We start from the raw sequence: 15,544 nt of genomic DNA, 5'->3' as shown, positions 1-15,544 counted from the left end.
ATAATAACAATTAAGATTGATTAACTAATATTAACTACGAGAATTAAACACTTAAATTATCAATATTGTACACACATGAGACCATAACTTCATTACTGCTTCATTCAATAGTTATTGTTATTATTCTTAGCATGTAATGGTGATGATATTAATCGAACAACACGAAACTGATAAACGCCAACTTTCGTTGTACGAATACCATTCTACTAAGCATCCACAATTAAGATAGAAGATGAATAGGCATCAATTATGTTGAGACCCTATATGTCTACAGAATTTGACAACATAACGATTTAAGTGCAAGTTATTCATTATGATTACACAGGGCAAGTAGAACGGTTAGAGTTACCCACTAATCATGCATACAATACATGAACCTATGCTAGCATGGCAAGTTCTAAATCTCAAGATTCAATGTCGCTTCACAAGAGTTTAACAATCTATCTTACATGTTTGCGACACACATAAGACGAATAAGCATAACCTATACTAGATATCATACAATCACCACATACCAAGGTATTAAAAAATTAACTAAAGAAATCCATAGTAAATCCGCTATGATCCCATGATCACGATTAGCCCATGATAGAACTCATCGTTACCATGGGTTCATATGATAACATGATAATAACACAATGATATAAACTAATAAAAATACTTAATAAACAAAGAAGTACGTCACAAGAGTATTAAGGTTCAAAGAGTAAAGAAAACTAGCATCCACTGTGACAACGAATTAAAAGAATCACAAGATAAACGTATGCTTCCTCTTCTTCGTTGTTGCATGCTAAAACGGTCTTCTTGATCTTCTCTCCTTGTTAATTGTTGTTGAAAACGTCTCCTCAATAGGTTTATATAAGAGTCCACAAGAAACAGCGTCAATAGAAGCCCAATTATACTCGAATTATAAAATCCAGATTCTAATTTCCCGCACCTAGGCGGCCGCCTCCTTCTTCCAGGCGGGCGCCTACTACCAGGCGGTCGCCTGCTCCTTCCAGGTGGGCGCCTACAAGCCTTCTGGAATTTTCCTAAGTTTGCTTCTGATTTTGCTGATTTCTTCGCACAACGCCCCGCGACTGATTCCAAGCACTTCCCTTAGCTTATTTTGATAAAATTCTCCTATCTAAACAAGTTATACCCTGAAATGCAAAAACACTCGAAAACATGTTAAATATACAAAATACTCGAGTTCAAGACATCAATTTAAGCCGTTATAAGACGCTCTAAGTTGTATAAAATGCCACTTATCAACCTACCTATACTGTGTTATCCTTTAACTGTCAATCCTAGGTTACTTTTTACTGTGTTCTATTGTTTGTCAATGTTCATGTACTAATTTTATGTGCTGTGTTTGGCTATTTAAGAGAGTGTTTATTGTTGTGTTAACTGCATATCTCCTGCATTCATTTCTCTTTTCTAGTTATAAATACACACCCCTTACACACCATGACCAAAACACCAATTGACACCACTCTCAATTTGTTCAGTTCTCCTTCTTCTTCTTTGTCTGTTGAGTCTATGCCTGAGGGCACCCTTGCTGCTAGGTCTAGGAGAGCTAAGAAAGTCAAAATGACCACTGATAACCAAAAGAAATTTGCTAAGGAAAGGATCTTAACTGGTAGAGTTGCCATTTTGGATAGAGAGTCTGAGTTGTTTCACTTTTTTGTTGTTGCTAAGTGGGAACCCTTGTTGTTTTACCTTACTAGGAGAGTCTTAACAAAACTTGTCACTGAGTTCTATAGTAATATGGGGTTGGGGTATGGGGAAAACAGAGTTTGTTTTCTTACTTCCAAAATTGATGGCAAATCTGTTGTCATTGATTATGCTAAGTTGGGAAAAATTCTCAAACTTGATTCTTCCATCTTGAGCTTGCCACCAGTTGATGTCTCTTCCACATTCACCTTCAATAATGATGAACTTGATAAGTTCCTCACTGTTTTCTGTGGGAAAGAAGTCCCTAAAAATGTTTTTCAAAAAGATAAGGGTATAACCTATGAGCACTTTAAGTCCTTGCTGAAATTGTCAAAAATGATTTTTATCCTTCAAACACAAACAAGTTTGTGAACTTTGTAGAGCTTAAAATCATGTACAAACTTGCTACAAAATCTGTTGATTTTAACTTGCCTTATGTGATCCTGACAAAAATGATTTCTGCTGCTCAACATGGTTATATGCCTTATGGTCTTTTTCTCACTCATGTGTTTGAGTACTTCCACTGTGACTTGCTTGCTCACCCCCATTATGTGAACCCTAGCATTTCTGATAAGACTCCTAGGACTGTCTTGCCTTTACCTGAAAATGCCATGCCTCCTTCTGTTAGTATTCAGTTTGGTTCTTTGCCTCCTGTTCCTTTGTTTTGTGAGTATGTGCCTGCTAAGACTTCTGTGAATGCCATGCCTATTGTGATTGATGATGATGTGCCTGCTCCTGTGTCTGTTTCCATGCCTGCCTTGCCTGTTTCCTTGCATGATTTGTCTTCTTCAGTTTGTGCTTTGCCCGCTCCTTCTTATGTAAATGCTTTGCATGCTGTTACTGTTGTTGTTCCACCAAGTGTTGTCCCCACTTCCAGTCCTACCCATGCCCAGCTAGTTGCATATTTTAATGTACTAGTTAAGCTTTCTGGAAAATGTGAAGAAAATGACATGAATTACAAGGACTTAAAACTCAAATATGATCTTTTAAATGAAAAATTTACTGAGTTGTTGGGAAGGGTTGACATTCTTATGACTGTCTTGGGCTCAGTTATGGGTAGAGTGAGTGCAGTGGAGAGTAATCTCTCTTAAGTTATTCAAATTCAATTTGACTCTGCCTCTACTCAAGCTGCTTCTGCTACTGTCATTGAGGAAATCAATAATGTTGATATGGAAATAGTTGGCAAAGATGAGGATGTTGCTGGAAATGGAGATGGCACTAGGGCTAGTGAGAATGTTTCTTTAGTTGATTCTGTAAACAATTCTGATTCTTATAATTAGGTTGATTAGTTGGTTTATGTTTGCATGCCATTTGCTTGTAGCACTATCTGTTTTGTGCTAGTTGGTTAAGTTGTCTAGTTTGTCAGTGTTTCCTTGATTGGGTACCAGTAGCAAACTGGTTTGTTGTTTTTATGCTTAGCTTGTGTTTCAGTTGGATGGTTGTAGGTTTCTATGCCTTAGGTTTGTGTTGGTTAATGCAGTATGCTTTCTTTTGCAATTGTTTAATCTTTCTAATGTTCATTGACTTAGAACTGCTGCATAAGCATACTAGGATCCAAGCACACACATGCCACTGATCCTATGAACTGCCTGGGGGCTCCTGCGAGGCTCCCTTGATCTGTTCCAAGGGGGAACTAACCACATGTAGAAAAGCACTTGCATTTATGATTATTGCAGGATGAAATCTCAGCTTTGGTGCTTGTTCTTTTGGCTTTGGAACTACTCTATAGCACTGTTTGTATTCCTTGTCTCAAACTTAAGTTCAATTGTTATATTTGTCACTTTGAGAAAGATTACTAACTTGTGTATATGTAGTAGGGTAATGATGTGAAGTCTGAACCCTGGCCCCCTCCCCCTTACCAAAATTCATTGTGCATAATTGAATTTATCACATTTGTGATTTCTGCTATGGATTTTAAGTTGCAATTTTTTTTAGGTGTAAAATTTGGCAAAGTTTTTGCTTAAGGAATAATACCTTTGTGCTTGTTTCAGGACTTAAACTCCAAGATGGAGTGCTACTCGACCAAAAGAAACACATCGGCTACCAATCTACAATTTTATCTTGCTAAATTAGCATTTTTTTAGAATTGTATAAAATAGAATAACTATTGTGTAGTTAGAATTATTTTTGGTAGAATACATACTCGGTTGTGTAGCATACTATCCTTAAACCTCTACGGCTCTTTATAGTTATGCTATAGCTAGATTTTATCTCGAATTAAAAGCATGCCTTAATAGTTCTTGCATTCGAAATAAATTGTTAAATACTCGAGATATAATTGCAGATATTTTATAAAAGTACTAACAATGTTAAATGATGGATGTTTGCAGAAACTTAATGGATCATGGGTTTAAATATAGAAAATTCGAATTTCTGGAAAATTCGAACAAACTTGAAATAATTCGATCCAAATTTCTCAAAAATTTTATTAAAAATTATTATGCACCTAATGAAGATATGATACTAACAACTTATATCCAAATGCAGATTTTAAAATTGATTCTTTTGCAATCAATTTGGAACAAATTCGATCAAGAAACCAAGTTCAAACAAATCAAGATTGGACCATTTTGAAGACGAACTTAACATTTTGTAATTTATTTCATCTTGTAAAAATGGGTGGTCTTTATGTATTCGTAGAATAGGTTTTGACGAATTTGTAATTAATAACCAATCCCAAATGTGAAGATTCAGGATGTTTTGACTGGTTCGGAGTAATAAGGAGATTGGTGTTGTGTTGGTTGTAATAATTAGGATTTAATCACGTACCAACCCACTTCCCTTGTTCCCTTCCTCAATCCAAATTCTCACTTTTTGGCTTTTGTCAAAAAGGGGAAGAAAGTATTCTACGGGATAAAAATGAAAATTACTTTTGCTAACATTGTTTTTTAGGTACGAAAGAGGATCATACAGAGTGATAAGTTCCGACACTTGTCACAAGGGGTAACTTCTAAAATTTTCTCTTTCTTACGTGCTTATTTGATTGCTTACGTGTTTGCTTGTTTGTGTGCTTATACTTAGGGGAAGCTACTCTCCATATTTTTATTTGTATCTTGTATCATGCATACACTTAGGGGAAGTAGTTCTTGCACACACATATTTAATTTTCATTAGTAGGTTTTGACAAATACCAAAAAGGGGAAGATTGAGAGGTCAACTCTTTTACCCTTTAGGTTTTAGTGATTTGTCAAAAGTATAAGTGAGAATTAAATTAGATTCCTAGGTCACGTAGAATCCTCCTTTAGGGTTTTATGTGAGTCACTTACCAGAATCAAGTCGAACTAAGTCATTTTGGATAAACCGTACTAAAATGCTTTCCGACACATCTTCAAATGACATGACTTGGGATAGATATATCAACTCAAGGATATCTTCCATATTAGGTTATTTTTGTCAAACAAACCTAGGCTTACGACTAAAGGCATAGAAACCGAGAACTTTCGAACACTGCTTTTATGAACCAAAAATGATCAAATTATTTAAAAGCATGTCACACTTAAATTTTTTACTCTCAAATATATTGAATATATTTATTTAATATTTATGTTCAATTTTTAGTGCCAAAAGACCCAAAACAGATTTTATTCCGAAATACCCGTAAATCCTTATTTCTCTGGATAAAATCATATAAAATTTAAAGATAATTATTCCTTGGACCTCATAATCATTATTTTATAATAAATATTATTATTTAATAGTTTTGAAGTCAAAACTTTTGTCTGCCTCGTCGGTAAAGACAAATGTATTTTCCGAACGCTCTGGAAGGCTGTTTTAAAATTCGTAAAAATCCTAAACAATACTTCCAAATGTCTTTTAGACTTGAAAATTGGGATTTATCTTTATTATCTTTCTTTCTTTCACATATATTATTCTCGTGATTTTAGCATGACTTTTTTCGGGACCCCTAAAATGATACATAATTGATTTATCGGTCGCTTAAAAGTCATAGATGGTCAACTTATTTCAAGGTGAAATTTTTAACATGATCCTAAGATATTATTTCTAGAGTATCCCTAAAATTTCATAATATTTCATTGATTTTTCGATGTTTAGTGAAATACGCAATTTTGGTCATCGGTAAGCGCGCGGAACTTTTTCAGCTTTGTCTAAATAATACAAAAACGTGTCAAACCACCTTTTGTCCTGAAAATTTGAATTCCTACAGCTGTAAATTAGTTGTATGGACCAACCCCCACTTTTCCTTACCTTGGAAGATGTGTTAGCTTTATTCTAAAGCTAAAAAACCCTATAAAAGGACCCCTAACCCTCCTCTTTCCCGAATCCCTTGGTGAGCCAACCTTATGCTGACAAAACCACTCTATAAACACTCTCTCTTCTGCTCTTAAATTTTAAAAATGTTTCTAGAGCTTAAGCCCTCCTTCTTTCATGTTTTAACTTGATTTTAGCTTGGTTTTTATCACCCTTTCTCACCCAAACACACACCCATTTGGCCCCCTCTCTTAGGCACATTTCTTGGACTTTTTTGATGCCTTTGATTGAGCCTTGAAAATTCTGTAGCCAAAGCCACCCTTCGGCCAGTTATTCCGGCGACTTTTCTTGCGACTAGTTTTGTGTGTTTTTCGGCTTCACCATCTCGTATCTCTTGTAGTCCACTCTATTTTTAGGGGCTTGAGCCTTTGTAAGGTCAAGAGTCATAAGATTGCTATATTTTGAGTGTATTGAGTGTACTTGAACCTTTCCTGGTTAGATCCAACCATTTGATACACTTTGGTGCAAGTTCCGCGAACTTTAGCATAAAAACGCACTTGTTCTTGATTTATTCGTGTAGTGTGTTTTGGAGCCTTAGTAGGAACATACCAAGAGTTAGTAGCTAAGATCTACTGAATTTTAATTCCTTTCACTCAAGATTAGGAGCTTGAAGTGATTAAAGGCATTTAGACGATTTTCGGTTAAAACCAACGTCCCTAAACGAGCATAAACCGTAAGTGGTTTTATTCTTGGTTTTTGAACACCGAAATCTTGTCTAAGTTTGGTCTTGATTTTGTTATTTGAATCTTGATTATCAAGAGGATTTATCTTGAACAAGAACATAACAAACTAGGCCATTTGAACTTGAAGAAGCAAGTTCAAATTTTCGACCATACGAGTTGTTATACTCGGCCGAATACAAAAGCTCTAGTGCCTTGCGTTTCTTGCTTATTTTTCTTTCTTTAACAAGTGCACGAAGCTAGCTATAGTCTTGTATTATTAAGTTCTTGACCCTTTCATACTTTCTCTTGAAAGGGCTTAAAGAAATGAGACGGAAAAGCATTCGGTTTCACTATTCTTGGTCGAATAGTTTTGCTAGGCATATTGGTTGCATTTCGATAGTTTCGATCTATTTACCAAGTGAATTTAGCAAGGTATAGACTTGTATTCTTAAGTCCTTGACCCTTTCATTCTATCTCTTGAAAGGACTTAAAGAACGAGCCTATAAATTATTCATTCGGCCCTTACGTGTTCCGTGTTCATCCTTGGCCGAATAGAGCACACACTTGCATTCATATTTATTTACATGTCTTGCATTTTGTTTGTGTGATTTTTCCCTTGCGTGATATATCCCGGCAATCTTTATAATAGTTTCCGCACTACTCTAACGCGTAATAGCGTGGCGCACGCCAACTTTTATATAGTTTCTGCACTAGTGTAACGCGTATTAGCGTGGCGAAAGCCGAATAGTTTAACGCGTAATAGCGTCGATATATATATTTTCTTGTCAAATATATATTGCTTGTTTGCTTATGTGCTTGTAGCTTGTCTTCTTTTCTTTGCAGTGAGGTGAAGTGAAGTGAGGTGATCCTTGTGTTAAGACCCAAGTCTTAGGCGTACTAACAGGGAGTTAGTAGCCTTTGCACCGTGAGGCAAAGGAAAGACCCGAGATCTAAGACCTAGATCCGAGACCCGCCAAGAAGAAGAAGGACGAAGGCTACGTAAAAGGATTTACGAGTGCTTGAGGAGGTGACTAGGTTATTATGCTCCAAGATAGTCTTGTAATAGGGTTGCTATTTATTTTGAGGAAGTTATCTGTGTGTAACGTTCCAAGACATTTAAATAGTGGTTAGTTTGTAAAGGTTTCTCCGCCTACTATAGAGGAGGTTCTTTATAGTAGAGAAAATCTCGAGTTCGGGGAGGAGCTCGGGGACTGGAGTAGGGGTGAGTGGACTCCGTTTGTTGAGTTAGCCACTGCGAACCAGGATAAATCGACCGTGTCGTGCATCTTCTTTTCGTATCTTTATTTTCCGCACTTAACTAGCTTGCTTACAAGTAGTTAACGTTAAAGAGGAGAAAAGAAATTTCAAAAAGCCAAGCTCTTAAATTTTAAAAAGGTGATAAGCTATTCAACCCCCCCCCCCCTGTCTAGCTTATCGAACCCACTCGCGGGACCTATCAATATTGACAAGTCAATTTTCTCATTAGAGATCTCAGAGATATCGACAAGTCAAAATGCTTATAGAGATCTCAGATATATCGACAAATCATTTCTACATGCAGAGTTTTGGAGACCTCGACAAGCCAAGTTCACTTATAGAGAACTCAAAGACCTCGACAAGTCAAAGACACTTATAGAGAACTAAGAGATCTCAATAAGTCATTATACTTATCGATATGTCAGTTCTCCATACAACAAACTGGAGATCTCGATATGAACCTCAAGTACAGAATGCATACAAGTTAAATATTCAAGATTATCAATCAACAAACGCTCTAATCACTTAGATTGAAAAGTCTACAAAAACAGCTTGAAGAGTGCAAGATAAAAGGCCAAGATTAACTGAAAAAGGAAAGTCACAGACTTACACGAATTTGCAAAGATACACTAAGCCATAAATGGAAAATTTTATTGATAACTTAAAGTAGGGTTTATTACATCTTATTGCATGCTGTGTAAACCTGTGTTTATTAATCTATAAAGTAAACACGAGTCCTTTGTTTTAGTAGTAACAAATAGATCTAAATTTTCTTGTAACTCTCTCAAGAAAGAAGCTGAGTTTTTTACTTACAAAGAACCCAGAATTATAGCAAGACATACTTAATTTTAAACAAAATTAAGTGAGTTTTGAAAATACTGTGTTTATTGTGCATGCTTTGTTTATTCTGTTAAACACAATATCTCTACAAATCAGACAGCTTTTTTCACCATTCCAAATAGTTGTAAAAAGAGTTAAAAATATTCAAAACACATTCACGCCCTATGTGTTGCATTCAATATCTAACAATTATGTTCCATAAAAATAGTGGTTTCCACCTTATTAATAATGTACATAATGGTGCCTTATTATTATTATTATTGCATTTTAATAATTATATTTAAAAAATATAAGAATCAGAAGGGGTAAAAATAATATATATTTAAATAGTGGCCTATTAGAGCATCTCCACATTAGCTATAATGGTTAGTCAAATCATGGCTATCTAAAATTTTATTGAATCTGTAAGTACATATATTCCAATGGTATTAGTTATAACGATTAGATATATTCAAAAATATTATTTTATTTCTATTTTTCATGTTCTCATATACATATTTTAAATGATAAAATAAATTTATTTAATATTTAATCTAATAAAAGTATAAATAAAATATAAATTTAAGGAAAATATGTTGAATATAATTGCACTTTAATGAATATTAAAACTCAAAATATATAACACATTTAAAATATGAAAAAAAAAATTGATAAAATCTGTTATATATTATAAAATATATAGTTATATTATATTTTATGATTCTTGATTTATTCATATTTATTATAAATATGCAATTATATGTCAAAATAGTTAATACATTTGGTTAATAAGAAAATAACATTTTTATACTTAATATTATATAAGCTAAAAATATTAAATATAAAATAAGAATTTTTATCCATATGTATTAAATATAATATAAATAAAGTATGTATGTATGTATAGTTAGAGCATCTCCAATGGGGATGAGCCCTTACCTAAAAATATGTGTCAAACATATTTTAAATATGTATTTTAGATATTATGTAAAAAATTATTTGCTGTAATGGTGCATTCCCCTTTGGCTAAAAATTTAGTCAATCTCTCTACGTTGACTATATTTGTCGAACCTCTAACAACCTGGGTTGAATTACACAAAATTTGTTACCATGTTCAAATAATACATTCTATTTATAACAACCTGCAATTATAACAACATATTATTATTATTAAAATATAGCAAATCATTATAGTCAACTCCAACGGTGTAAATAACCTTATAGGTCCAGTAAATTTTTAGATAATCACTATTTCAAATTATTTTAGCTAACAATTTTTACAATAGCGTTGGAGATGCTCTTATAGGTTTGAATATGGTACAAATATGACATGGATGTGATCCAAATATTTTAGCTAATGACTATAGGATCAACAAATATAGAACATGAGATAGATGATATCTATAAATATTGCTAACAAGTCTCATGATTGGAGAGACCTAATTTTACCGAATATTAATATCACGGTGACCCGTAGACATTATAGCTAAGAGGTGACTACGGTTGGAGATGCTCTTATCCCACATTTCATGTATATATGAAACTAGGAATTCAAAAGGTAAAGCCAATATATTTATAGAATTGTGATATGTAGAAGAGTAAAATTATAAGATTTATTAAGTTAAAATCCGCGCGATTCACCGACTTATTTTAATATTGTATGATATTTTTTTATTTTAAAATAATAATTAATTAGTATTAATTCATACTCTATTATAATAGCCGAAATATTGAAAGTTTGGTTGGTAAGGTTTTTTATTAAATTACTTAATCACCTTTGTTTAAAGATTTCAGTATTTTACTTAATTACCCTAATTTAATGATTTCAGTATTTTACTTAATTAGCACTACTTAGTTAGTATATAAAACAGTTATCTTTTTTATGTAAAATATGTTATCTTTTTTATTTCTTCCAAAAATATTACGGATAATTTTATTTAATAAATATTATAATTATTAATAAATATCCAATTACCCTTTTCGAATAAAATATATTATATTTTCTATATTATAATAAACGAAATATTGAAAATTTGATTAGGATAGTCAATCATTGAATTACTTAGTTACTCAAACTTAATAATTTCAATATTTTACTTAATTACCCTTACTTATTTCGTATATAAATTAATTATTTTTTTAAGTAAAACATATCATCTTTTTTATTTTTTTTAAAAACTACAGGCAATTCTATTTAATAACATAATATAATTACTGATAAGTATCCAATTTTTTTTTTTTGAATAAAAATTATCTTTTTAATTTCAAATAAAAAGACTTTCAATTAAAACACACTACAAATTCAATTAAAATTAATAATATAATATTAAAAAATAAATTCAAATTATATTAAAAACTCGTGTAATATTAAAGTAAGTCTGTGTATTATACAAGTTCTAAATCTATATAATAGATGAAACATTGAGAGTTTTGGTTTTCGAGAACTTAATTAAATAATTTATTATTATTATGAAATGTTCGACTAAAATGTTCGTGAACAAGTTCGACAAAAATGTTCGTGAACGGCTTCGTGAGTAATGTTCGTGAACATACTCGTTGATATAGCTCGTAAGTAAGAATATATATTATTAGTTATATATACTCTTAAATGATACACGCTTATGATACAATATTGAGTGAATATTTGTGTATATATTTATGTACAAATCAATTTACCTATTTATTTATTTACTTTATTATTTTTTCATTAAACTTGTGATTTTTAATATATATGATTTAAATTATAATAGATGCTAGATAATAAATGTACTACTATTTTAGTTAACTTATGTTCATGTTTTCAATTAGTGTGTTAATATCATTATTTTAGATAAAATTAATGTAATTAAATCAAAATTAAAATATTTAACATTTAAATTTGTTTGTTTGGTAAGTAAGGTTTTTATTAATTTTATTTGATAATATTTTATTTATTGTAAAAAAGGAAATTAGTGAAACTCATGCCAAAATTCATGAATTGTGAGAACGAGTTTGTATGCGAAGCAGTTTGCGAGCAAAAGTTTATGAATACATGACTTGTGTATTTTGTTAGAAAATGAATTGTTTGAACTTGTTTTAGACATTTTCTTGATACAATTTCCTAAATCTATTGGTTTGAGGTTGATTGCTTGATATGAGGAATTAAATTTTCATATTTGGATTTAAGTCATTTTTGTAGTGTAATCTATATAGAAATTGAGGTATATTTAGTATTTTGAAATGAGTTATGTGTGTTTATCCCACATTGATAAGGTAAATAGGGGTTGATTACTTTATATAGTATCATGTGCAAGTATAGTATACAATTACTATGACATGTGGGTGTGCATGTTGTTATTGTGTGCCTCGCGCGCACGCCGCCGCCACGCCACGACTCGGGTATGTGAGGCGACCTGGGCGAATTGGGCTAATGTCTCGGCGTCTTGCGTACGTGAGGCGACCTGGGCGAGGAATTTTACTACTTGTTTAATTAAAATATTTACTAACTTATGATATTATTTTAATGTGAATATTGAGTCGGTGTTAAACTGTAACAGGGGAGCTATCAGGATTTGTTTTTCAGTGTTTACAAACTATGATATACTGTAAATACTGATTCATCAGAATTTGTTGACTGAGGCAAAATCAAGATTTGCAGATTGTGCAAATACTGGTCTGTCGTCAGGATTTGCTAACTGGAAAATACTGATATGTCTATATCTGTATTTGCTGATTAACAAATATTGATATGAGCTGTTAAAATTCTAATTCTGATAATATTCAATTAAATGTTGTCTAAGTCAGAATATTTATTTTAATTAATGTAATATCTTCAGTTATGTTTTATTTTATATTATATACAGAACTAAACGTTTGGAAAAGAAAGATACAGATCACATACTTGTGAAAACCCTAACTATTTTTTCTCTCTTTTTTCCTCCTCCATATTATTCAGATCTTTGCATAGGTTTCTGGGCGAACTGAGGTATGGGTCGTTTTTGAGCATTACGTTACGTGAATGTGAACAGAGTGCTCTGTGTTGTTTTATCCTAAAAGTGATATTGTTGCAATTCAACACAGCGTAAGTGGGGTAATAATCTCTTCAAGAACAGACTAGACTTCTCGAAGGCTACGCGACTTGGCTGTTATTGGTTCTTTCAGATTTATTAAAGTTTCTATTAGAGATAAGTGTTATTGCTTCTCTTTGTCAATTCACATACGGATTTATCTTGTTGTTTTGTCTTCATATTTTATTTCGTTTCTTGGTTTATTGCATGTTCTTTCTTAATCCTGATTATATAACTGTCTTATTGTTGCGCGTAGTGTTAAATTTTACCCAATACATTTAACAATATTTCTTGAGTTGTTCTTTTAAAATATTTGTGAATAATCTTTTTTCATAATCAATCGATACACTAATAAATTTTTTGACTCGAACTCGATTTCGAGTTCAACATATATTTAACAAGATAAAACATGAATACTTAAAAATTTGGCTTAGTTCGGCTCATTTACATCCCCTCGTATAGCATTGATGCATCCCGCAGAGTCATTTTATTCTATTCTTTAAATTTCAGCTGATCGAAACTAATTGTTTTCTTGCTCACGAACAAATCGCCTAATATCAGTTATCAGCTGATGAGAATTTGGCAATTCTGTGAGAAGAAAAAAACAATGAATGGAGTTTGGATATTCGACTAAATCAACTTTAATTCCTGCATTCTTGAGCCAATTGTAGTACCGCTTCTGCCAATCTTGCAAAGTATCGAATCCTCCCACTAAGACAATTGTTGCTGGAAAGCCCAATGTTGATAAGTCTGCAGCTTCAGGGCCTGTGACATTGACTGCTTTGTGATCTCTGTTACATTCTTCCAGGGCAGGTAACCATGACCTCCAGAATTGATCTAACCGCTCCAAAGGCAGAATGTTGGGGCTTGTCGTAATACTCTTGTCCGATTCAGTCCGCTCTTCTCCACCAAAGAATGGTTGAATAGCAACTAGTCCTCTTACCTTTGGTTTGGATATAAAATATTGATCAGAGCTATATCACTATAAATGCTTCAAAACACAGACACACACGCATGCATTTTGTAAAATGATGACATAAAAATAAAATCTACCATTTTAGTATCTTGTTACATTTTTGTTACTGTAACAAAATGAACACTATCTGCGACTTAATAGTGTTTTATATGTGAATACAGGGCCGGTTACTCTTACCGTGTTTAGATTACAGTTTTAGTATATTCTGCATTACTGTGTGCTTAAAAACAGTGGCAACTATATATAGTGCAATATAAGTGTCTTAATTGTTCATAGAAAATACATATAGGGTCTTGTAATTAAGTGTATTAGGCCTAACTGAAGTCTAGGCCGATATTTTTAAGGTCAAATTTTCTTGGTCTGTGCTCCACACGGAAAGTGATAAATAGATAAAATATTTTCATCTCATTTTTGAAATAAAAACATGTCAAATTTAGTTTCATCCCTCTTGCTTCCTTTCCCTTTAAAAACTCGAATAAATCTATTTTTCTTACCTTTTACTTGTTTTCCATCCTTTTTAAAACTCATGAGCAAGCAGTGTGTGTAAATATGACCAGCCTTGTATTATGATCACACTATATATTAGAAGATGATGATAAATAAAGTAATATTGAAAAATAAAGAACATGAACTATACAGGACTGCACACATGAAAACATGACAGAAGCTCTAAACAGTACAAGAAAATCACGGATTTGTGACAGCTTATTTGTGACCGATGGTCGGAGAAGATACTTTATAACCATATATCTATAGTTTAATGATTTAAAATTTAAAAAAAAAACATAATAAAACTATTCAATTACCTTGATATTTTCGCCGAAATATGACTCGCACACTGTTTTGGCGACATGGTGTGCTATATTTCCACCTGCGCTATCTCCAGCAAGGAAGCAGTTAGCCAAATCAGCATTTTCCGGCAACATCTGTTTTTTTCCGTCGATAAATTTAAGTACATCGAATCCATCAACATGTTGAGCTGGGTACTTGTGTTCAGGTGCTAATCGATAATTAACCGAAACAACAATAGCCACAACTCCCCCAGCTAAACGACGGCAAAAATCATCATGAAGCCTTAAATGGGGACTAAAAAGCACGAATCCACCGCCGTGGAAGTAAATTATAACTGGAAGAGAAGCTGCGGTGGCTGTCGGCACATAAACACGGAACCAAAGGTCACGAGTAGGATCAACCGTAACATCATAAGTCATGACACCATTTATAGGTTTAGGATTCGATGAAGTAAGTAAGGGTTTGCATAAGAAGTTCCAAAGGCCTCTACGCATGTTGTCATGATTTTTGTAACAAAGATTTATCAAGGAGTTAAGGACGGCCAAGGTGATGCGGGGTTTTAGAGGAAAGGCTGGTGCTTTTTCGTCGGAGCTAACCGGAATTTCCATCTTACTGCAGACCTGCAGCTTATGTTGTATTTATAGAAAAGCTTTTATTTTTCTTTTTCATGGGAATACAATCATAGTACAATTTTCGGGAAAAAATACAATTTATCTATACTATATTATAATAGACGAAATATTAAGAATTTGGTAGTTGGTCGGTTGGTACTTGCTGGAATTACTTATTTACTCTTAATTATTATTTTAATTCTAATTGGTCCGTTGGTATATCAGTTAATTCCAATTCTAATTGATATTGGAGTCAATTTCCTCCACCAATTTAAATTCTATTTTATATCCCACTCTATATCATTATTAATTGATATTAAACTCAACTTATTCTACAAATTTGAAATTTTAATTCATAATTAGTTTTATATTATTCTAATTGATATTTCGGACTAAATTAATTTAAGCAAACTAAAT

General features: G+C 32.6%; 1 protein-coding gene across 1 annotated transcript; it reads right to left on the bottom strand.

The window, feature by feature from the left end:
• Window positions 1-13,086: 13,086 nt before the first annotated feature.
• LOC141692586 (putative carboxylesterase 18) lies at window positions 13,087-15,178 on the bottom strand. The gene is made up of 2 exons (XM_074497477.1): window positions 14,531-15,178; window positions 13,087-13,691 (listed from the first exon to the last, which is right to left on the bottom strand). The coding sequence occupies exons 1-2, from the start codon at window positions 15,122-15,124 to the stop codon at window positions 13,269-13,271; spliced, it is 1,017 nt and encodes a 338-aa protein (XP_074353578.1). The 5' UTR covers window positions 15,125-15,178; the 3' UTR covers window positions 13,087-13,268.
• Window positions 15,179-15,544: the final 366 nt, after the last annotated feature.

This window comes from Apium graveolens, chromosome 10 (genome assembly GCF_009905375.1).
Source record: "Apium graveolens cultivar Ventura chromosome 10, ASM990537v1, whole genome shotgun sequence".
Lineage (NCBI taxonomy): Eukaryota > Viridiplantae > Streptophyta > Magnoliopsida > Apiales > Apiaceae > Apium > Apium graveolens.
Note: the sequence above shows the minus strand (reverse complement) of the source record. Positions and strands in the feature narration are given on the sequence as shown.

Coding starts and splice junctions, on each gene's coding strand:
- LOC141692586 (XM_074497477.1), bottom strand. CDS start 15,124: ATGGAAATTCCGGTTAGCTCCGACGAAAAAGCACCAGCCTTTCCTCTA. Junction 13,692..14,530: donor ATTTCGGCGAAAATATCAAG/GTAATTGAATAG, acceptor TCCAAACCAAAG/GTAAGAGGACTAGTTGCTAT.